Raw genomic sequence first — 24,851 nt, 5'->3', positions numbered from 1 at the left:
ACAAAATTCCAACACAGAGAGGTGTCGAGGATAAAATTCGTAACATGCAAGAAGTGGACGAGACCTAGTGGTGCTGCGAGTTTTACAGATAAACATCCAACACAGTAAAAAGCGCACAGCAAACTCCTCAAAACCCCTGAGGAGGGTTCGTTTGGCTCTCATAGGGCATTTATCTTGCCATCCATCTATATGGCCCATATTGCTGAGGCACTACCAGGGAGTGGAAGAGGGCGGTTGGTCATAGGCCCGGATGCATATGAGCACAACAATGCATGGGAAGGAGACGATACAAAGGATAGACGCGAGTGTCGACTTCGTTACATACGCAAAGCAACTCGCAGATAGCCAACAGGGATAGTGATACAAAGGTAAGGTATGATAAGGTATGATTTGAACAGTTTTTTAAGTTAAGCGGACTCTAGCCTTAAGTTAAAAAAATGAAAATTCCAGGAGTTAATGTTGAAATCTTGTGTGAAGTCTCTACAAAAGCATACGTCCGTATACTACACCAACATTTCGAAAACCTCCCTTCGAAAGTATGCATGGACATTCTCATCCCGGAGTGCGAGTGTCAGTAAATTTACTCCAAAGTCGTTTTGTTTGGCCATCAATTTCCAAAGATGTAGCTAAATAGACTAAACCGTGCATCGCTTGTCAAAAATCTAAAGTTAATCGCCACGTAAGAAGTCCTCTTAGAAATTTCATACCCCAATTAGAACGTTTCAAATATGTCAGTATAGATATTGTTGGTCCATTGCCTTTATGTAAACAGTATATACATACATCCTTTCATGCATAGACATATTTACGCGTTGGACTGAAGCAAAACCGCTGGAAGACATTACTGCTGACTCCGTTGCTTGCGCGTTTTTTTCTGGATGGGTTTCTCGTTATGGTGTGCCAGCTTATAATATTACTGATCAAGGACGACAATTTGAATCTTTACTTTTTCGATAATTATCTAAAATGCTTGGAATAAGAATAACGCATACAACTCCATATCATCCATAGAGCAATGGCCCACATGAGATATGGCATCGTACTTTTAAAGCCGCATTAAAATCTCAAAAATCTAATAACTGGGTTAATTCACTCGCTATTGTCATGATGGGTTTGCATGCAAATATTATACAGGTTATTTGTTTTTTCCCAGCTGAAAAGGCATTTGGAACAAATCTACGACTTCCTGGAGAAATATTTGATAGAAAAAAGGAAAACAAATACATGAAATATGAAATATGAATTTTTTAAAAGCCAGCGGTTCACTGCATAGCATTTAAATACACCGGTAAAGATGCAACAGAGTTCAAAGAGAAGATAAACGGATAAAAAAAACCCCCAGCGTAAGATGCGACTAAAATACTAGATTCAAGGGGATGTGTAGCGCAACCCTTTCAACTTGCCAGCGCAATATATAGCTTCTCCAAACCCAATTATCAACCTCACCTATCCGTGGCAAATCGTGTTTCATTAACAGCCGATGCTCTGGCGACCCCGAACTCCTCATTGATCTAGGGGGTGGGAGAGCGGTCTGGCCTAGAAGGTCGCATGTGGTCATAACAAATCGTTCCCGAAATGGTCGGGCTTGGTGCCGGAACGTACCGGATCTGCATCCGACAAAGGACCATCAACTCGATAACACTCCTCAAGGCCTTCCGGGAGTGTCCTTATAACTACAACAACAACAACAAGATAAAAGGAACATACATCTACGATGACGAAAGTTTAGTATCCTTTGACGTAGTGATCTTATTTCCCAGCATTTCACTGAATGAGACTATTGGAATTATATCATCCAGGTGGGATGACATAAAAGAACATACATCTCTAATAAAAGAATTGTTCCTTATGATGTTACCCCAGCGGGTCAGGGGGTCAGAATATACCCGCGGTAGGTATGCCTGTCGTACGAGGCGACTAAACCCTTCAGGTTGCCAGCGCAATATATAGCTTCTCCAAACCCAATTGTCAACCTCACCTATCCGCGGCGAATCCTGTTTCACTAACAGACGAGGCTATGGCGACCCCAAGCAGGATGGCCTGAAGGTTTAATGTGGCCACATAAATCGTTCCCGAGATGGTCGGGCTAGCACCTTAATGGTGGTTACCGGAGCGTACCGGATCTGTATCCGGCAAAGGACCATCACATCAAAAACACTCCCCAAAGCCTTCGGGGAGCAACCTTATCGCTACAACAACAACAAGAACAACAACATGGTAAAATGTTGCATTAAGGATTTCAAATACAATGGCAAGATTTATGAGCAACGTACAGGCATGCTCATGGGATCATAGCTGATATCGTCATGGAGGAGCTTTTGAGCGAAATTTAGTCGGATGCCACCAATAAACCACGACTGTTGACTAAATATGTGTATGACCTCTTTGCTGTTGTCAAAACAGATGAAATGGACAAAATGCTTGCCATGCTTAATATATACAACCGGAACCTTTAATTCACTTTAGAGGTAGAGAAAGATGGATGTTTACCTTATCTTGACACATTGTTAATCGGCTGGTACCGGAAACCTACATCATTGGGAAGACTTGGTAACTATAACTAGAAACATGAAAGAAAAACGATTATAAACACTGCGAAAAATTTTATTAGAAGGATAAGCGATAAAGTCCATAAAAAGAACATCGCTATCATCAAGAAAACGCTGGGCTTAAACGAATTTCCTCCCGAGCTTACAAACAAACTTATATGGTCGGGAAAAATAGTATAACGTTTTCTACAACAACACGCTAATACATATGTATTTGCAATAAAACAAAGGACCAGATACCCATGATCGAGACACAATGTGGAGACTACTAAACTACGCTTCCCAACGCATCCGGTTCTATGTACCGGAGCGAATTGGGATTTGTTTGTAAGGTATTGAACCTAACCGCGGTCCCAGGCTGTGGTTCTGCTGTTCCTAGGTGAAATATGCGCCAAATCTGATGCAAGCATAGCGATTGTTCAATCGTGCCTTACGGAAAATGGACTGCAGCTGGCGGAACAAAAAAACAGAGGCTGTACTCATATCAAGTAGGAAGAGGGTGGAGCAGGAATCGGCCGCAATGACATCGACACGCTGTCTGCAATAAAATACTTGGGGGTTGTGATAGACAGGAGGTTGTCATTCAAAACCCACTTAGAGTATGCCAGTGAAAAGGTAGCAAAAACCGTAGCAGCATTATCTAGGATAATGATAAATGCAAGAGGACCAAAGCAACGACGGCGCCGACTTCTTGCTGGCGTTGTAAAAAGCCAAATACTTTACGGGGCTCCTGTTTGGCATCAGGCCGCGGAGTATAAATCATATTTCCGCGGGGTAAAGTCAACCTACCGCGTGTGTGCGCTACGCGTCTGTAGCGCCTTTAAAACTGTCTCTGACGACGCAGCACTAATCATCGCAGGAATGTGTCCTATAGACATATAAGCAAAAGAAGCAGCGACGATTTATCAGGATCAAAAATCACGTGATAGAGCACGAGAGCTAAGCGTGCAGAACTGGCAGCTCAGGTGGAATGCCTCAACAAAGGGACGCTGGACACACCGATGTATCCCAGATATTAATATATGGATATCTAGAAAGCACGGCGAGGTAGGTTTCTACCTCACACAGTTTCTGAGTGGTCACGGATGCTTTAAGGAATATTTGCACCGATTCAATCACGAGCCTAACAACATATGCGATCACTGTGGTGGCGATACAGTAGAAGATGTTTACCATGTATTTTTCGAGTGTCCTAGGTTCTATAGCTCGAGATGCAAACTACGCAGAATTTTTGGAGAGGATTACACTCCTTAAACAATTGTTGGATGCATGCTACAAAGAAAGGTAAAATGGTCCGCGGCATGCGATGTAATAGCGGAAATAATGAAGTGTCTACGAAGTCTAGAAAGGCTCCGGCGCAGCAGCGAACATTGAACAATGAAGTTTTGTGGGTGGAGAACCAACTGCAAAGGTGGAGGTGATCGAGCTGAGCACGAATTTAATGCAAGGCCTCCGTACAATTAGCGGCGTCAGAATGATGAAATATTAAAAGACCGGAATATATGCAGGTAATGTAATAGTAAACCAGGCGACGGATTGGAGACAAGGCCTCTTCAACCGTTCGAATACTGCCCTAGGTGAAGGAATAAAGCACGGATTTGAGACACGGCCTCTTCAACCATGTGACCAGAGACAGCCAATATACACGTAACGACAAACCTACGGATTGGAGACAAAGGCCTCTCCAACTGTAGAAACAACGAGTAGTAGTGTAAATTTCTCACATGAAATCAGCGTTTATACACGGATTGGAGACAAGGCCTCTCCAACCGGTGGAAGTACGAGAAAAGCCGTCGACACGTATTGTGGAAAAAAAAGAAAATGTATATATGTATACATAAAAAAAAACCCCCTACAATACAAGTATTCGAAACCACAAACATGCCACAAACACTGTATGCACAGTTTTTAAGGTATGCTTGGAAATAATCGTAGAAGTGGTATGTGTCAAGGACATTGAGGTAGTAAGCAGGGCGTGCCAGTCCAAGCTTTAATTATACCGCGGGAGTATCAAAGTACAGCAACGTGACCCCGAAAGACGTAGAGCTTAGTGCTCAACCTACCTCCCGACGGAATACATGACGGTTGTACCGGGGGGTAAATGGTACTCAGACGGTCGGAGGTTTAGTGCGGTTAAAGTCCAACACTGACTATGAGGCTTTCGATGCTTCCTCATCGTTAAAAAACAAAAAACAAAAAAAATTTGTCTTAAAAGCAGTGTGTCACGTGTAAAAGATGGTTACACCGTTCGGGCTGTTATGGGTTAGAATCCAACGCTCGTCGCCCCCGAAATTTCTACAAAACCTTTGTGGCTGCAAGCTGTCCAAGGACGTCCCGCGGTTCACTCTCGAGCGTACCACCTTCCAGCAGCAACGCTGCCCAGCTGGCCACATAAACTGTCCGCTGTTGCTCGCGCCAAACGGCGCCTCCAGCTAACGCAGCTGCTCCAACCCATCACTAAGCTATAATATCAGCCAATATGTTTAATTCTTTTCAGTTTTCAAGTCAATAAATTAATAAGAGAAATTATTGTGAATACGTCTCAAACTCATTAAATTTACGAATGTAAAATATATTTTATTCATATTTGGTTTTTGTACTTTTGTTTATGTTTACCAGTAGTCCTGAGCAGGGGCGGATCCAGCACGATTTGGGAGGGAGCGATTTAAGTCAACTTTTTAAGTAAGATAAAGTGACCTTAAAATTGTTCATACAAACACACATACATATCTACACTCATCTACAAAAGTCATCATCACTCAAATTTTTTAAGTTTTTACTAAGTTTTACTTCGACCTTCATTATTTTCGATATTTTTATAAAAATATATATTGTTAAATAACACCAACAACCCAAATATACACGAATTTTCCCGAATTTTCTAAAAAGTTTTAAGTTTCTCTTTGGATTTTTGGTGTTATATAACAATAATGAAGGTCGAGCCAAATTTTGTGACTGTATATATTTTAATAATAAGCCATTATAAATTATTGTTTGTTATGTAAGCTAACACCAATATTCTGGCTTGTATTGACTGACAATTGTAATAAAAATGTCAACTCTTTCTATAATTTTTAATGTTTCATTAAAAATTTGCGCTTATTGTGAACCCTAACCCTCTAGTACCCAAGACCGCCTATAGACGGCCTAAATTTATTTCACATTTATTCGATTTCCATATACCGTTTCGTTTATTTCTTCTAATTCGGGGAAGTCCGAAAAATAATGCTATTGTGTTCGCAGCATCTTGCTTTTTAATCAGCGGTCACCTTCATTTGAAGTTTGAAGTTAGTAAAGTTCGGACCATAGTGTACATGTACCAAGTGTGTCAACTAAGCGATAAACGTCAAAACTACAAACAGCCTCGCTCACCTGATTCAAATCTCAGGTCTAGAGTTGCATTTTTGGTACGTAAGAGTACTTAAAGCTGAGTTGCATTTAATAGTTAAATAAAACTTTGTACTATTTACAGATGTAATAGTTGCATATATTTCCGCGGAAATAAGAATACTAGATTTGTAGCCTGCAACAATGCGGAAACATACGGAAAGCAAAATTTATTTAAATTAGAGTCAAAACTTAAAGCGCCGCACGTGTAACATGGAAAAATTTCACTTCTAAGGCTGTTTACACAAATGCATAAGGGCAAAATTATATAAAACGCTTTGGTCACTTCAAAAGCATATATGACACTACTTTATTTTTGCTTGGATTTCAAGCTAAAAAAACTAACGAAACTTTATCGGAACTTCAAAACACAAAAAAAAATTTCTATCATGAAAAAGCGAGGCCACTATTCCCCCATAATTAGCGAGTTTGTCATGTTTTTGTTTATGTTTTACATTTTATTTTTACATTAACATTTTTAACAATAAAAAAATGCAATTAACATGCGCAAATTATTTCTTTCTCTAATGGTTCACTTTTTTCACAAGAAACTTGATTCTAATTGTGTTTTTATGCACCAAATTTTCAAACTAAAAAAAAACTTTCATTTGTCTGAAAAAAATAAAGAAAAAATGGCCGAATGTCAAAAAAACCTATCGAAAAACAAACTGGCTCGTTTGTTTTTAATGAAAGGTTGTATTTTTCTTGTATTTCGTTAGTTTTTTGAAATATAGTTTAGCGTAGGCACGCAACCAAAGCACTTATGTAAATTTTTCGATACTTCGCCCGACAGATGAATTAATGAATGCAACACAACCAAAGCGGCTGTTTAAATCCGCTTTAATTTTTGTAGCTGTGAAAGCCTTCTGCAAATATAATGGTGCTGTAATTGCAAACAAATCAAACTCCTATATGACGCTACTTTATTTTCTATGTATTTTTCTTTTTTTCTCTTATATTTTTTGTCGAGGGAGCCAATAAGGTTTCAATAATGGTGAAAGTATGTGAACTATATTTGAAAAAACTAACGAAATACAAGAAAAATTCAACGTAGTTCATTAAAAACAAACAAGCCAGTTTGTATTTCGATAGGGTTTTTTGACATTAGGCAGTTTTTTCTTTATTTTTTCTGACAAATGAAAAACACAATTAAATTCAAAGTGTAAATTGTGTGTGCAAATGAGTTTTCAATAAGTGTACATTTTTCAGTTTTCATAGTGAACTTGGGTACAGAAATTCAAATTAAAAAGTTTTTCACAATAATTTGAAAAACTCTACGTTTTCTCTGCTTTTTACAATTAAAGGAGTAACCCCCCGTAATAAATTAAACTTTTAATGAAAATCAATAACTCTGAACTGAACACTTTTCGCCATGATATAAAATTAAAATGCTGTGGAACAGGAGCAACACTTTTGTGACTACATAAACCCTGTTTCAATCTTTTACGTCTCTGCACAGAACCCTAATTGACCTTTTTCAACCGAAACAACAATGGCAACCCAGATTTTCCCGTTATGCCCACTTAAGCGAGTGCCTGTCAGCACAGATGACATGATATGAAACTTCTCGCTCTCTGAGAGCACGTGAAAATGTGCATTTTTTATAATATTGGCCATAGATACCATCATCCTCAAAATCAAATTTGGGCATTTCAGAATAACTTTGGGGTATTTTACATGGTAAAGGTTTAATTTATAATTTTCACTGAAAACTTACTCAAGATTGTCAAATGGGATATCAAATAACTCGAATTTTTGTCAGGATTACAAATCCGAAGAAAAAATAACTATTTTTCACCCGTGGCAAATTTATCAGTGACAACACCTTTCATCGAAGGGCTGCACTCGAAATGGGTTTCGATAGCAGCTTTCGATTGGAGAAAAAGTCAGCTTCTTAGTCTTCGCATTGATGCAAATGGATGCATAAAGGCCAGGTTTTTGTGAAGCGTTGCAACATTCCACTTTTGACAGCTGCGATAAATTGTAGGTATACGTATAGGTTAACGCAACATGTATAACTAACAGCCTTTTGCGGACGACAACGCAGATACTTCACCAAGTGATCTAATTTCGTAATTTCTTATAAATTTTTTGCGTTTTTTATTGTATGTGGATATACATATGTATGTAAATAAACATTTTGGTCGCATCAAAGTGAAAAAGGGGCTAGCAGTTCATTGTTATCTTATGGCGGTGCCAGCGCAACAAAGCAAAGCAACGCAATCGAAATATATTATTTCATATTTTTTCACTTATCTACCACAAAATATTTCTACAAAACTTTGCCTTTTTTATAAATTTTAATAAGTTTTTATCACCTTACTTGCTGATTTTTTGAAAATAATGAAACCGAACCGATTTCTTGGAGTTTTTTTTTTTTTTTTGGGTAGTTTAGGCAACTCTATAGCCATCTGATGTTCAAGACCCATTCTTGGAAACGAACGAACTTTTGTTTACAATCGAATGAACTTCAAGACCCATTCCTGGAAACGAATTGAGAGAGAATAAAAGTTTCGTATCATGTTGTTGTTGTTGTAGCAATGCTCGCCCCACCTAATAGCCGCGACCGATCACAAATTGTCATCAATATCCTCTAACGGGAGTCCAAGGAAACTTGCCGTTTCAACAGGGGTGGACCATAAGGAAAGGGGTGTTAGAGGCGTTGGTTCCACATTACAATTAAAGAGATGGTTGGTGTCATGTGGGGACACATTGCAAGCAGGGCATACATTTTGTATGTCGGGGTTGATTCTGGATAGGTAAGAGTTTAACCTGTTACAGTATCCAGAACGAAGTTGAGCAAGAGTGACACGCGTTTCCCTGGGGAGTATGCGTTCCTCTTCTGCGAGTTCTGGATATTTTTCTTCAAGTACTGGATTCACCGGGCAATTCCCGACATAAAGGTCCGACGCCTGTCTATGGAGTTCACCAAGGACCTGCTTGTGTTTTTCCGCTTCATACGGCTGGGTTCTCAGGTGCCGTATTTCCTCAAAATGCTTACGGAGATGACTCCTTAGGCCCCTAGGCGGTGCTGGTTCGTCAATCAGATGTCTGTTGGGATGCCCAGGTTTCTGGGTATTCAACAGAAGCTGTTTGGTCAGCATCTCATTTCTCTCCCTGATGGGGAGTATTCTCGCCTCATTATGCAGATGGTGTTCTGGGGACATAAGAAGACAGCCCGTGGCGATTCTGAGAGCAGTATTTTGGCAGGCCTGTAGTTTCTTCCAGTGGGTGGTTTTTAGGCTTGGCGACCATATGGGTGACGCGTAGCACGTAATCGGCTGGCTAATTGCTTTGTATGTGGTCAAGAGCGTTTCTTTATCTTTTCCCCAGGTACTGCCAGCAAGGGATTTGAGGATTTTATTACGGCTCTGAATTCTTGGAACAATTGCGGTTGCGTGCGCACCAAAATGTAGATCCTGATCAAACGTCACACCCAAGATTTTGGGGTGTAGGACAGTCGGTAGCGTAGTGCCATCGACGTGGATGTTCAATATGGTCGACATTTGGGGCGTCCATGTTGTAAATAAGGTCGCGGAAGATTTAGTCGGTGACAATGACAGGTTTCGCGAGGCGATCAGTGCCTGTCAGAAAGAAGTCAACACACTTGTACTTGTACGTCATCAGTGACTTGTACACTATGGTTCGGACAAATTAATTATTTCGCAAAAAGTGCATATTTCGAAAATTAAATAAAAATATTAAAAGTGGTTTCAACTGACAATAACAATTATTCTAGTGTTTCTGGTGGTATTCCGAATACAAAAATTGTATAAAATTAAAATAAGCAGGTTTTTCGCAGCTTTGGTACATCTTTGAAGATAACCCGTCTAGAGGCTGCCTTGGGATAACTCGGAACAAATTAAACCTTTCGGTAAGTTTGAAAAACCCCATAGTTTTGGTGCAATAGAAATGGATCATAGACAAAAGTGTAAGTTATCGTCACTCAATGATGAGGATATTGCAAAATTTTTGGATTTGATGGAAATTGATGATGATACAGACGTGGAAGAAGAGAAGATTTCGAAGACCTCTTAGAGGAAGATGAGTTTGAAGAAGAGTTACCTATCAACGTTGGAATTGACGAGGTGATCAACAGATAAATAAAAAAGGTGAAAGATGTGATCAACAGAGCGGTAAATTTTTCCTACGGCAATATCTTCCAGCTAAACCACATAAATGGGGGATAAAACTTCGTTTTGTGTGGCTCCTTCGGTTTTTGTTATAATTTTGAAATATATTACGGCCCTGGCGATAATGTTACACCGACCTCCACACCAGACCTTGGGGCGGCAGCGAACGTGGTAGTCCGATTGTCCCGTAACATTCCAGATTTCAAAAATCATATAATATATTTTGACAACTAATACACATCGCTGCCACTCCTCGTTTATTTAGGAGTTGACGTTTCTTTATCAGTTTGCAAGGATAATAAAATGGTGCGACTCGCATAGACATACGTTGGCAGAAAGCCTGTCCAAAATGAAGCCAATGTTGTAAACCAGGTGTCACGTTTCGTTCGATCAGAAAAAAAATGTGTTGATGTCGATTGCCCAAATGTAATCCACGAATACAATAGTCACTTGAGTGGTGTCGACCTCATGGATGGGCTTATTGGTAGCTATAAGATTCAAGCAAAGAGCAACAAGTATATAAACCGACTTTTTGTACACTTGCTTGATATGACCGTTACATATGACCGCCTACATTTTGTTCAGAAGAGTCAACAATATTGACATTCACGCTAGGCAGTACCAACTGCCAAACTTCCGAGCAGTATTCGTATTCGTACTCTGCACACAGCAGAGGTCTTCCATACCAAGAGCTCCTGGGCTTCCACGTCAAACTGTTCAAAAGAAGTGTACAGGAAAAAAACTTACCTCCTGCAGATGTTCGCTACGACGGAGTCGAACATTTTCCGTCGTTTTTATCACGCACGGGTAAAAAAAACTTGTAAATTTCCTGCCTGCAGCTCCGAAACTAAAATTTAAGTTTAATCTGAATCTGTTTTTCTCAGCAAAAGTACTGCTTACACAATTTCCACCATAAATAATTTGAACTAACTACCTATTTATGCTCAAAAACATGACTTTCTTGAGTAAAGTTTTCTTTTTAAGTATAAATAATAATAATAAGAAATATTGTTTGTTTTGTATTGAATTCTGTTGAAACATTTTTTTTGTTTAATAAACGTACTTTGTACATTGAATTTGAAGAATTTTGATCCAGCATTTTTTTGGTATTCTTTCCCAAAGCCGCGGGGTGTCAGGTCTTTATAATCCGAAAACGCAAACAATTTCACTTTCTTGATAAAGAATCTATAATTTTAGGGTAATGCTTATCCAAATATATTTTTTTCATTAAAAAATAAAATTTGGGCACTAGAGGGCTAAACAATCTGTTGGAAAGGATATCTTATTATTCCGTTTTTTCGGATTGTGTATTGAAAGCTCTTATACAGGTTTTGAAGTTGACTTAATTTTACATATTTTATTATCTTTATGTAGAATTATGTATAGTATAAGTCAGAGCGTGCCGCAATTCCCAAAATAATGGATATTTCCTGGCGTGAATGTATTATTGCTGCCAAATAGTTACACATTAACTCGATGTATGGACTGAAATTCGCGAAGGCCTATATAAATAATTTTTTTGTGACATTTTAAAAATATTGGTCCTTCTTTTGTTTTTTGGTGTGGCAACCGTGATCATGAAATAGTGACCAAGGCTGCCAAATTTCAGCGAAAAGTACGGAATTCTTTCTTCAAATACCAGAATGGTACATTTTTTCGGCTGATTTTACCCACAGCGAAACAAATGGCAATTGGAAATGAATATATAGCTAATTTAAACTATGTTTCGTCTTTTAGGATTGATGTATCCGCACAACATTTTGATAATATATTAAATAATTCTTTTTGGCCGCCCGGTGCTTTTGTGCAGGAATTCGAGCGTAGGCGTAATACTAATATTTCAAATCTTGCTACACTTCCACATAACAATATTGCATCACAAAACTGAATGTTAAATCGGTCCTAAATTTGTTTTATTAAAATGTTAGAGGTTTAAATACTAAACTAACTGAATTGTATTTGAAATTGTTTAACTGCTATTACAACATTATCGCTTTAACTGAAACTATGCTAAAACCTCATATATTTAACTCCGTGATTCTTTGCCATGATTACTAAATATACAGAAATGACCGCTTGAACAGAATTGGAGGTGGAGTTTTGCTTGCGGTACATTCTTCTGTACCTTCAGCTGAGGTTAATTTACCCATTATTGATTCTACAGAATTCAAATGCATTAGAATCAATCTCGGAATGGGTTGTGTCTATAACGCCGTCTGCTATATCATACCATCTTCTAATCCTTCGGTGTATATGGATCATATTTCCCTGCTCAAAATTGTTAATTCATTGTTGAAGCCCATTGATTCGATGATAGCGCTGGGTGACTTTAATCTCCCGCATGTATTATAGACCATATCTGACCAGGATATTGTACCTATTTCTTCAAACCTGTCCAACAACGAATCCTTAACCGAAATAACTGAACTTTACCTTAAACAGATAAATATAATTCCTACCATGTTCGAGAGGACCCTTGATTTGGTATTTGTTGACGATACATCAAAATGTACTCTAAGCCGGGGGGAACCTCTTAACTGTACCTGAAGACCCTTATCATCCTTCCCTGGAAATAGCATACGAATTCGAAAGAAATTCTCCGAGTGGCATCGCTACTAAATACGACTCTAGTTTCAGATTTGAATTTGCGAAGGCTAATTTTAGTAAACTTAATCAAACTTTATCTACAGTGGCTTGGTGTAGATATTGACAAAAATGTTTCCGACTTTTATACCACCATTTACGGTATTTTGGAAAAACACGTACCTAAGCGAAAACGTGTGTCTACCGAACCAGTCCAAATATGGTTCACTAAAGAGCTGAAGTCCTTAAAAAACAGAAAATCGCGGTTCTTCAAATTATTCAAAAGGTCGGGCTCTCACTCCGATTACTTGCAATACTCTATTTTGCGTCATAAATATTTTGAATTAAACAAAAAGTGCTATAATGCGTACATCTGTAAGATGAAAAGGAAAATAACTTGCAATCCGAAAGCCTTCTATGATTTCGTGAACTCTAAACGTAGGGTTAAAGGGTTTCCCTCTGCTTTAAAATACCAGGGTGATTTGTCTAGCGACGATCAAGATATTGCTAACTTCTTTGCACAATTTTTCAAGTCCAACTATTCCACTGAATTTAATACTTTTTCAAATGAATATCCATTTCAGCTTCACTCACTTTAACACAATTAATATTCCAGAAATATATCCAGATGAAGTTTTTTCATATTTAACGTCTTTGAAAGAATCTTACAAGTACGGTCCTGATTTAATTCCCACTTGTTTTCTTAAAAAATGCGCTGAACACATTTATCAGCCTCTAACTGATTTATTCAATATGTCCCTAAAAAGTGGAGTCTTTCCTTCTGCTTGGAAGCAATCTTTTCTCATACCCCTTCACAAAAGTGGTGGTAGGTCGTGTGTAGAGAACTATCGAGGAATAGCAAAGTTGTCGGCCATCCCAAAGTTGTTTGAAGCTATCGTTACCAATCAGCTAACATTTTCCATTTCTACTTTGATTGCAGAACCGCAACACGGATTCTGTAAAGGCAAATCTACCATTTTACTAATCTACTTGAATTCACAACTCATGTTTCAAAGGGATTTAGAGAAAATCTTCACACAGATGTTATTTATATTGATTTCAGTAAAGCATTTGACAAAGTATCCCACTCCTTACTTATCTACAAGCTGGATCGGCTTGGCTTCCAACCTGGTCTCACCCAGTGGATCTCATCGTATCTCTGCGGTCGAACGCAGTTATTTTTTAAAATACTTTTTCAAATGTCATCGATGTTCCCTCTGGCGTCCCACAAGGCAGCCACTTTGGTCCAATTCTGTTCTTGCTATTTATTAATGATATCTGTACCACTATAAAATATTCCAAAATCTTAATGTATGCTGATGATGTAAAACTTTTTAGGTCTTATGCGTCTATCGAAGAACGTCCCTTGCTTCAAGCGGATTTAAACTGCCCAGTTACTTGGTGCAACGTAAATTCAATGCCGCTGAACCTCAATAAATGCAAATTCATGTGCCTATCTCGAAGATCTTTGCCAGCAGCCTCTTACGTGATTAATAATTTTTGTCTTCTATCAGTAAACTATTTTTAGGACTTGGGAGTCACGATAGATGCTAAACTTAGTTTCAACCTTCATATTAATGCTACTGTCAATAAGGCTAGAGGTGTTCTTTCATTCGTGAAACGGTGGTCCAAAAAATTTAGTGACCCTTATGTAACTAAAGCTCTTTTCATCACTTTAGTTAGACCGATACTAGAATACGGATCTGAAATCCACAATATCGAGTTCATGCAGATAGACTTGAATCAATACAAAAGCAATTTCTACTTTTCTCTTTAAGGAATTTTCAGTGGGACTCTGCGTATAATCTTCCACGTTATACTAGTCGGTTGAAGCTTATCAATCTTCCAACTCTTGCAAGTCGTAGAGAAATGCTAGGCGTTATATTTATGGCTAAACTCCTGAATGGACTGATTTCTAGTTCAATTCTTTTAAACGAAGTAAATTTAATCGTCCAATCACGGGTGTCCAGACATTACACCTCTTCTTTTGAGGCAGTGTAGAACTAATTTCGAATTAAATGAACCTTTTCGGTGTTTGTGTAATGATTTTAACACTCATTCTAATTCATTTGATATAACGGATTCACTTTTTACCATAAAGAAAACTGTCTTATCCTATCTTAACTCTTAACAAAAAAAAATTAAATTAAAAATGTTCACTTATTTAACAATGTTGTTGTTGTTGTTGTTGTTGTAGCGATAAGGTTGCTCCCCGAAGGCTTTGGGGAGTGTTATCGATGTGATGGTCCTTTGCTGGATACAAATCCGGTACGCTCCGGTGCCATAGCACCATTAAGGTGCTAGCCCGACCATTTCGGGAACGATTTATATGGCCACATTAAACCTTCAGGCCATTCCCTCCCTCCCTACCTCCAAGTTCCATGAGGAGCTTGGGGTCGCCAGAGCCTCGTCTGTTAGTGAAACAGGATTCGCCGCGGATAGGTGAGGTTGACAATTGGGTTTGGAGAAGCTATATATTGCGCTGGCAACCTGAAAGGTTGCGCTACACAGCCCCTTGAATCTGGTATTTTAGTCGCCTCTTACGACAGGCATACCTACCGCGGGTATATTCTGATCCCCTAACCCGCTGGGGTATATTTAACAATGTAGTATGTATATGTATAATTTCTAACTGTTATGTAATTTCTAACCGTTATGTATAGTACTCAGCTGATGATTTTTATTCTGTAGCTGAGCAGTTTTAGATCCCGATGCTTAACAAACCTCCGCCTATCAACAACTCGGCAATAACAAATCCGTGCGTCTTGCTGATGCGCAATTCGCGCCGGTCGAGCGGGCTTTGGAGGGTATTAATCCGTTGGGTATTATTATTATTATTATTATTTCATAAAATATTTCAACCGAAGTATTATAAATTGCAGATACGTACATAAAAGCTAAACCTTTTAAAATTTTATATGTAATTAAAACAAACTTTTATAATTTTCATAAGTTCCAGATCAGAGCGGGGCGATCGCCCCTCGCCTCCCCCCCCCCCCCCCTACTGGTCCTGAGGATGACTTTAGAGTAAGTCGAAACATCCAGCATATTTAAAAATTCATACATAATTAAACGTGTGTTTTACTTTGTGGCCTCAAGCTTGTCAAATATATCACCTCAAAAAATATTAAAAAAAGTTTCGCCACCTTGTAAAAAGATCGAAATTGGGATTTTCCTTGTCTTCTATATATATTCTTCGATTTTTACTTTTACACTGTGGTGAATTTATTTACTCAGATAATGACATACGTATGATATCAGAACCTAATCTAACTTTATTCTTAACGTTTTTTTTTTTTTGATATATGGCTTGAATAAAGGGTGCTGGTTTTAAGGAGACGTGGATAAAAGCGACCAGATAGGATACATATTTTTTGTGCCTGAGTGAATATCTTTACAAAAATGTATCACGCGTTGAAATCATTGTTCACAAGAAAAGTATAAAGAAAAAACTAATTTCTCTACTTTTACAGGGTGCTGAAAAAAATTTTTTTTTTTAATTTTTGAAATCTCGACGAAGTAAGTATTCAAACCAGGAGTGTATATTTTCAACTTTTTTTTTGTGATATGCTCTAGAGTACATATTTCGTCATTCCATGTTTTTTTACCGGAACCGGAATAAAATTGGCGCTCCCTAATGAACTTTCCGACACCAATGGGAAAATTAAAGGCCTTAATGAAATTAAATTTTTAAAAATCGAGAAAAATCAATTATATTAACTGCATTCGACTGTGAGTTACCGCAAGTTTTCACATTTTTTTAAAGATATTTTTTAACTTCGCTCCTTTGAAACTATCTATCGCTTCGATAGAGCCAAGGCGAATCTATATGCACACAGATACATACGTAGATGATGGAATATCATTACCATTGCATTACTCCACAGGCTGCCGCTAGAATTCAGCCAAAACGCCGTGGAGAAGTATTTCAAGTCAAAAGAAAATTTTAATTGATTTCACTTAACTGACATATTAAAGTACAAGGCGCTGTATGTAAAATAATCAAGAAAAAGCAATCAGCTCTTGGAATAACAACACCTGGCACCGAATTCGCCTTGGGCATATTGTTGTACAAGGCGCTGTATGTAAAATAATCAAGGAGAAGCAATCAGCTGTTGGAATAACAACACCTGGCACCAAATTCGCCTTGGGCATATTGTTGTACAAGGCGTTGCAAGGCGAATCCATACCAGGTGGTGGCAAAGCGAATTCAACGAATTCGCAGTGCAGAAGAATGTCAAGTCAAAAGAAAATTTTCATTGATTTCGATTAACTGGCATGTTGTAGTACAAGGCGCTGTATGGAAAATAATCAAGAAGAAGCAATCAGCTGTTGGGATAACACCATCTCTACTGAATTCGCCTTAAAGGCGTTGTATGGCAAATAATCAAGAAGAAGCAATCAGCTGTTTGTATAACAACACCTGGTACTGAATTCGCCTACCCAGCGCATTAGGGTGTTAGAATATACCCGCGGTAGGTATGCCTGTCGTAAGAGCGACTAGAATACCGGATTCAAAGGGGTTTGTGTAGCGCAGCCCTTTCAGGTTGCCAGCGCAATACATAGCTTCTTTAAACCCCATTGTCAACCTCACCTATCCGTGGCGAATCCTGTTTCATTAACAGCCGAGGCTCTGGCGACTCCGAACTCGTCATTGATCTAGGGGAAGGGAGTGCGGGATGGCCTAGAAGGCCGCATGTGGTCATAGCATTCCCGAGATGGTCGGTCTTAGTACCGGAACGTACCGGATCTGCATCCGGCAAAGGACCATCAACTCGATAACACTCCCCAAGGCCTTCGGGAGTTTCCTTATCGCTACAACAACAACAATAACTGAATTCGCCTTGGATAGAACCGTTTAGTTATGGACAATTATTGGAAGAAATCAAAAAATGATTTTGAAACAGACAAACAAATGTAAAAGATACATGAAAAAAACGACCTAATTAAAGTGAATTTTAGAATAGAGATAGCCCTTCCGATATGAAAAAAACTCAAGGACTGAATGTTTAGAGAATGATTTTAAGACTTGGGATTTGTACTTTGAGTAATTTAAATTAGATAGCTTAGGAAATTCTACATACCACTATATCATACTTCAATGGTGAGTTAATTGGAAGGCGTAAGGTATACTGATATACTGCGACACCACGACGCATCGATTTCGCACAACGCCAAAGAGCTGTAAGTTTCGTAAATGTGTCGCTTGGCAATTTAGAACAATATTTATTGACTAAGGCAATGGATGTTGTTAGGTCCACAGAGGCACCTGTCAGTAGATACTCTAAAGGTTTGTAACACTTTATGCATTTATTATAAGTATCTGCCAGATGATGTTCAGCCTCTGGCGGCTCCGTATTTGCGCATCTTTGGAGGAGCATCTGGAATAGGAAATTTAGTAAATATAAATTAAAGGTGAAGGGCACATTAAAGAATTAAAGATTACTTTTTCAATTTCACGATATTCTGCAAGTTGATCTACTATTTTATTTGTTGTGAATTCGATTTGTGCTGCAGTTGCATCGAAGGAAGAAGGGTGTATACTTTGAACTACACTATCATCATTTTCACAAAGACATTGAAAGCGACGTTTCTTCTTTTTTGGCTTTGACTTTGGTATTTTAGGTACATTTTCAGCCGCAATATCTGAAGTGCCTTCCACAAATGAGCTTGTGTTTGAGTCATTTAATAAACTACTCATATCGCATAAAGCATCGCTGAGATCAAGTACTTCATAGCAACTATTATCTAAAGACTTATCGGCATCTAACTTTGTTTCCGCTTTTTTAAACGCAGGCGTTTCGCAGTTTAATTCTTTAATTGACGGCAAGTCTTTGTTTATTTTAACCAAATCAAGAGTTTTCTCATCTTCTTTCTCCACATCTCTGATTGCCGGCAATACGTCCATTATTTCTTTCAATGTGATTTCACTTTTTGTTGGGGGTTTATTTGTTATAACTTCAGGATTTAGTATTTTCACAATTCCTTTTGAATAACCAATTTTACATTTATTCGACATGCTGTTGCTTGCATTTTCATCATCATTGTCATCCTCATAATCGTCATCATCATCACTACATGAATCCGTCGAGTCAATCACTTCGTTTTGATTATTTTCTAATTTACATATATATTTATGACTTCTATCGTTTAATTGTTCATTTTTACAATTTATTACATTATACGCAGGCGATACTAATATCACATGGAGAGCAGGAGTTGCTCTCGCGCGTCCCTTACATTGCACATAACTGCGATATGTTGCAGGTGCATCCCAGCGTATAACTAAATTGCATTTTGGCAAATCGATTCCTTCCTCAAGTACGCCAGTACCAATAAGGACATTACAGTCATGCATACGAAATCTTTTCAAAACTTCTTCCTGACGCCTATGCTCCAATTCAGCTTCTTTAGGTTCAGTTGTGGGATCGGCGACACGATCCGTTGTAAATTGACATTTTAGAAATTTCAGTTCAGGGTCATGACGACTAATTTCACTAAGCAATTCAAATAACACACGCGCTGTATAATTTGAATTGCAAAAGATGATAGCACAAAGGGTATCCAACGAATCACTATTATCACGCATTTGTCGGCGGCTAAATGGACGCCGTTTGAATCGGCCATGTGTACCACTATGTACACCATGACGACGACTTGTTACAACCGGACCTTCCGATATTTTATTTGATACGTGGGTTTGGTGTATTTGTTTTGGTGGTAAATCAACTGAAAGCGTTTTTACAATGGGATCTAAATTATCAGCTATTGACCTAAATTCGAGTTGTAATTTTGTCGTTACATTTTCAACATTTTGACAACTATATTCGATTGTGCGACTCAGTTTTTGAAAATCCATTTGTTCCAAATCCTGACTCATTTTGTGAATCGTTTCACTTTTAGCTGCTAATTCTTCTGGTTTAAATAATCTCAAAGTTTCGAATAAACGAAAAACCTTTGGACTTGAAAAACGTTCCACCAATTCTTTGTGGTTAGTGAACTTTTTGAATGTTTGTTCGCAAATGGCATGAAATTCTAAAAGGGCTGTATTTACTACACAAAGTAATAGGTAATGGCGTTCATGTGGAGTTTTTATCTTTAGCTTCTCAATGCGATGAAACATATTGACAGCAACACGATCGGCACACCATGGACCCATTTCATAGAGGACAAACAGTATTGTCTCCAGAAATTCCATAGGTTCCTCTTTAGGGTCGGGTATATCTGCAATAAACTAATGTTAATTAAAGTACTAATCATATATTACTATTAAACAATATGTACCCTTCAATTCCTCCAAATACTCATCAGTGCTATAGATTTCGAAGGGATCATAACGGTGATCTATCAAAAAGGCTTTTCGAGTAGATATGATATCTTCCAAAACAGCGGTCAGGTCATCAGGCGAATATAACGTGCACTGTACTATATACTCAGTAGGTTTGGAACAATATCTAAATCATATTCTAGGATTCAATAAAGTCTTTAATAATATTACAAACTACTACAAACCTTAATACTGTTACAATATCGCTAGCTGTCTCAGCTTTACAGTGCACACTTTTCTCCAATATGTTTAACATTGCACTCAATTCGTTTAGAGCGCATTCAGCACTATGCAAAGGGCCTGCTAATCCCAAAACCTTTGGCATAGCATTACAAGTCACTTCGAAATTGTCCCAAAAAATTTCGCGCAAGTCTCTACAAACTTCTGGTTGGTGACAATCTTCCAAAATAAGCAAAAGAATTTTGTTTAGACTAAGCATACCATCTTTCAATGCTGCCGAAAACGTGCGTGGATGCAAAACATACAGCTGAAAACCTTCTGGTAAGCAAAGTGGCTGGCCTGCCAGCGCTCCCGCACTCGCACCCTCATTATACACTTTCAGATCAGTCAAGTGCTCTATCATAGTTGTTATTGATGGCGTATTTTCTTCGGAAGATAGATACAAATTAATCTTTCTTGCTATCCGGGCCGGCCTAGCTAGTTCTTGTAAAAGTTTTAAGGCAATAAACTCTTTGGAAGATTTGTGACCAAGGCATATCATTACATTACGCTCGTACGCGGCCGACAACAATTCGATTTGATAATCACGCGGTGTAAAGATAGTGGTGTGAATGTTGTCACACCAATGGACCGACATTTTGGAGACATAAACGAGTCACTACAACACAATTGTAAATATATCCAATTCAAGTTAGGCAAAAATGTGTGGACAACAACCTAGCGAAGACCTAGAATTCACTTGGTTTTTATATATGCACCATGTGTGCCTGCAGCCGGCAAAAAAAATTTACACGTAATCAGCTGATTATGACAATTCGGCACTAATGGCCGAGACACAATGCAGTTTTTCATATAGAAGTGTTTAACGCAATCTAATGCCTGCCAGTCGCATTGCTACTATAAAGCAAGATGTTGCTCAAAGCAAAGAATATAGATATATCTATGGATAGATATATCTATCCTCTTTGCTGAAACACAATAATGGCAGAGAGGACAAAGGGGATAAATACAATAAGAGCCGTCACTCGTTATTTTTTTGGCATTTACTCGATGTATACTGAGAGGTAGTCGCTACTTTTTTTGTGGGCGAGATGTTATAAATGTTTTCGTGGGGTATTTGTGTTTATTTTTCGACTGCATTTAATTAATTTATTTAATTCTCTTTCCAAAAATCACAGTTGCGCAAGTGGCGAACATGGCATGGATAAATGCGAGACAATTAAAAATGTCCCTCTCAGAAAACATTCGGCATCAATTTTTTCAATTTCCAGCGAGATACTCGCCACAAAATAACGAGTGACGGCTCTTATTGTATTTATCCTCTTTGGAGAGACGTCACTCGTTACTTTGCGTATTGTTTTTGGTCAGGGTAATCGCAGGTTTTTTTTTTGGGCGAGATGTGCATAAATGTCTTTATACATTTTCGTAGGGTATTTGTGTTTATTTTTCCGACTGTATTTCATTAATTAATTCTCTTTTCAAAAATCACATTTGCATAAGGTGCCTTACGACATGGATAAATGCGAGAAAATTGAAGATGTCCCTCATGGAAAACAGTAGGCATCAATTTTTGTAATTTCCAGCTATACTCGCCACTCGTAGCAGACCGGTGGCTCTTATTATATTTATCCTCTTTGCTCGTAGTTCAGGCTTTATTTTAGTCTATCCTCTTTGCAAAAAAAAAAAATCTCGAAAAATTGGAGTTACATGCTGATGTGCGAAACCTGATGCTATTCGCCGCAGAATGGATAATGAAGACTTATCGATAGTACGTCATCACTATCGTCGACGCCAAAGTTATTTCGTTGAAAAAATTTAACAAATTTCACAAAAATGGTGCGTTCTGTTAAGGAAACAGGCTTTGTTGTTGAAAAAATCATCGACAAACGGATAACACCAGAAGGAAAAGTTGAATACTACATAAAATGGCGCGGATATCCAAGGTTAGTAAGAGCGGTCAATTATAAAACAAGCTAAAGTTAACAAATATGTTTATAGTTCCGAAAATACTTGGGAGCCAGAAGAAAACTGCGACTGCCCAGCTTTGATTCAAAAGTTTGAAGAATCGAGAGCTAAATCGAAAAAACGCGGAGAAAAGAAACCTAAAGTTGAAGAAATTCAAAAACCGCGAGGTTACGAACGCGGATTGGCCATGGAACAAATCGTTGGCGCCACTGATGAAACTGGTGATGTGTCGTACTTAATTAAATGGCAATTTTGCGATGAGTTTGATTTGGTAGCAGGAGCTGAAGTGCGTGAAAAGAATCCAGAGTTCATAATTGATTTTTTTGAACGACGGTCACCATATCAACGTATTATAAATGACCGTTTACTGGGTGTGCCCGACGAGTTGCGTGTAATGAATATGAACGAGCGTGTATCGGAAATGGATACTAGCGGTGCTGTTGCAGAGGTGGATGCTACACTAGCTGCAGTAGCAAATGAAGTAATGCAGGAGCACAACGCTAATCAAAATGGCAGTATTGATGGTACTGGGGTCTCCTACTCTATACCGGTTCCTGGTGTGGGTAACATTGCAATAGATGTGCCCATTTTAGACCCTTCAGCAATGCAGTGAAAACATCAAATATTAATTTCTAAAAATTTCATTTTATTTAGAAACCGTATTAGTCATGACGCATGACGCAATAAAACCAATTAAAGTTTTGTAGGCAATATATTTTATATTTTAAATTATTTACTTAGAACGAATTACTACAAAGTATATCAACTATCTAAATTAACACTTCCAAAATCGCCAGCTCGAAACTTCCGTACCAGCCGTTGTGCGGCAGTTAACATATCCGGTATATTTACAACTTGACCATCGAGCTTTTTATATTTTCTTTGTACGCCCAATTTTTTTGCATACGAGATGAGAACTTCTGCAACCATGTCTGTCGGTTCCTGCAGCCCCGCAGTTTCTACATACTCAAACCGTTTATGCTTGTTCATCCAGTACAACATATAATCGGCTATAAGCTCTTCACCCACTAAATGATCCGGCAAGCACCCGACTAACGCTAATTTCATGCCCATTTCATCGTCCGTAACTTTAGGCTCTAGTATTCCTGGGGTATCAATCATATATACTAATGGATCCTCACTTATTTTTATACGTTCTAATACGGAACGTGTAACCCCAGCCACGTTGCCAACCTGGGTTGCACTTTTCTTTCTTAAGATTTTGTTACGGAGGGCATTTATTAATGAGCTTTTGCCAACATTTGGTACACCAATTATCATTATACTAGCATCTTTTATACCAGTGCGATTGTATCGTTCCGATGAGGAGACGAGCTGATGCACCAAAGGTACAACCCGTTTCGCACCATTACATTGTTGATCCTTGCAATTAGTGAAAATAATATGCTCTATGCCTTCACGTTGTTGCAATTCTTTAGCAATTTTTCGTTGATCTCGTATTTCGGTAAGGTCTTTCTTGTTCAACACAAGAATGTGTGGTTTCTCTCCACCACTTATTGTATGCTGAAATTCTGGATTGCGGCCACTAAAGGGAATGCGTGCATCATGAACCTCAACAACACAATCGACCGTACGTAACTTCTGCTGCATTTGTTTAAGTCCTTTGCTCATATGCCCGGGAAACCAGCGAATGGACTGCTTGCTGATTAGTTTATATGTTTCCCGAAAGGACATTCCGGAAAATTTACATAAATCTTGTTTTAACGAAGCATTCACTTCTAATGTATACGAAAATAAATTTTCAACATATGATTTTGACGTTTGCTTCAAATTACATTTCTAGCCATCATGATAAAATAATTAAGGTGATGTCAACATAACCTCACTTTTCCGCAGCTCTATTGTTTCCTGAATGAATTTTAGGGTAGTAAAAAAGGGGAAACGTAGCCTTATGTACTACCTTCTCAGTTCTTGTTATTGTAGCAGTTCTTCGCCCCATCCAATAGGTGCGAACTATCACAAATTGTCATCAATGTCCTCTAACGGGACTCCATGGGAAATTGCTGTGGTAATTCTTTACTTTAGCTCACAACTGCTGAAACTCCATTGTGAATTAGGGTAATTCTATACGACAGCATGATACTGCTAATACGCGTCCAAAAATATCGAGAGAGATATCAAGCGACGCGTCTTGACATCAGTATTAATAATCCGAAGACAGAAAATAACTAATAATAAAATTTTAACTCGTTCAAAAGATATTAACGAAAAAACGAGAAAAAAAAACCGCCGGTACCTCCGAAACCGGGGGTGGAATCCACAGTATTTTTTGTGCGGAACCCCTATCTGCGTTGGCGGCCTTGGGCCGCGCTTATAACAAATTACCCTGGGTGGGTCCAACACCGGTTTGGAGACCAAAACTATATCCGGTAATAGTCTAGTTGAGCGGTCGACTGCTAATACGCTACCTAAAATATCGAGAGAGGTGTCAAACGACGCGTATTAATCTCGAGAACAATAATCCGATGGCGGAAAAGAAAAATTTTATCTCTGTCCGGAGATATTTGCATTTGAAGTTGGCGATTTCCATGTGGTTGTTGTTGTGTTGTACCCCCAAAAAAAAATTGTGCATCACCGTGGCGATAGCCACGGTTATACCACACACCCGGACTTGGCATGGCGTAGCCCAGGGTTATTTTTTATAATCGCGGCCGAAGGCCGCCAACGCAGAAAGGTTTTCTGCGCAAAAACACTATGGATCCGACC

The 24,851-nt window shown here is 38.5% G+C and overlaps 3 protein-coding genes across 3 annotated transcripts in view; 1 reads left to right on the top strand and 2 right to left on the bottom strand.

The window, feature by feature from the left end:
* Positions 1-20,910, bottom strand: part of Dcr-1 (Endoribonuclease Dcr-1) — a 44,923-nt gene extending 24,013 nt beyond the window's left edge. The window contains exons 1-4 of the mRNA XM_067762682.1: positions 20,165-20,910; positions 19,937-20,106; positions 18,099-19,876; positions 17,737-18,033 (exon numbers count right to left, since the gene is read on the bottom strand). Coding sequence (XP_067618783.1) covers positions 17,737-18,033; positions 18,099-19,876; positions 19,937-20,106; positions 20,165-20,796 — 2,877 coding nt within the window. The 5' untranslated portion in view covers positions 20,797-20,910. The remainder of the gene's footprint in view (positions 1-17,736; positions 18,034-18,098; positions 19,877-19,936; positions 20,107-20,164) is intronic.
* A 1,011-nt stretch (positions 20,911-21,921) lies between these two features.
* On the top strand, positions 21,922-22,839 carry HP1c (Heterochromatin Protein 1c). Its single transcript, XM_067762685.1, has 2 exons — positions 21,922-22,102; positions 22,158-22,839. Exons 1-2 carry the CDS (start codon positions 21,993-21,995, stop codon positions 22,735-22,737), a joined length of 690 nt encoding a protein of 229 aa, XP_067618786.1. The 5' UTR covers positions 21,922-21,992; the 3' UTR covers positions 22,738-22,839.
* Positions 22,824-24,063, bottom strand: LOC137238079 (mitochondrial GTPase 1). Its single transcript, XM_067762684.1, has one exon. The coding sequence runs from the start codon at positions 23,817-23,819 to the stop codon at positions 22,887-22,889; it is 933 nt and encodes a 310-aa protein (XP_067618785.1). The 5' UTR covers positions 23,820-24,063; the 3' UTR covers positions 22,824-22,886.
* Positions 24,064-24,851: the final 788 nt, after the last annotated feature.

Source organism: Eurosta solidaginis, chromosome 1 (assembly GCF_040869045.1).
Source record: "Eurosta solidaginis isolate ZX-2024a chromosome 1, ASM4086904v1, whole genome shotgun sequence".
NCBI classification, from domain to species: Eukaryota; Metazoa; Arthropoda; class Insecta; order Diptera; family Tephritidae; genus Eurosta; species Eurosta solidaginis.
The sequence above is the reverse complement of the archived record's forward strand: the minus strand, read 5'-3'. Positions and strand labels throughout refer to the sequence as shown.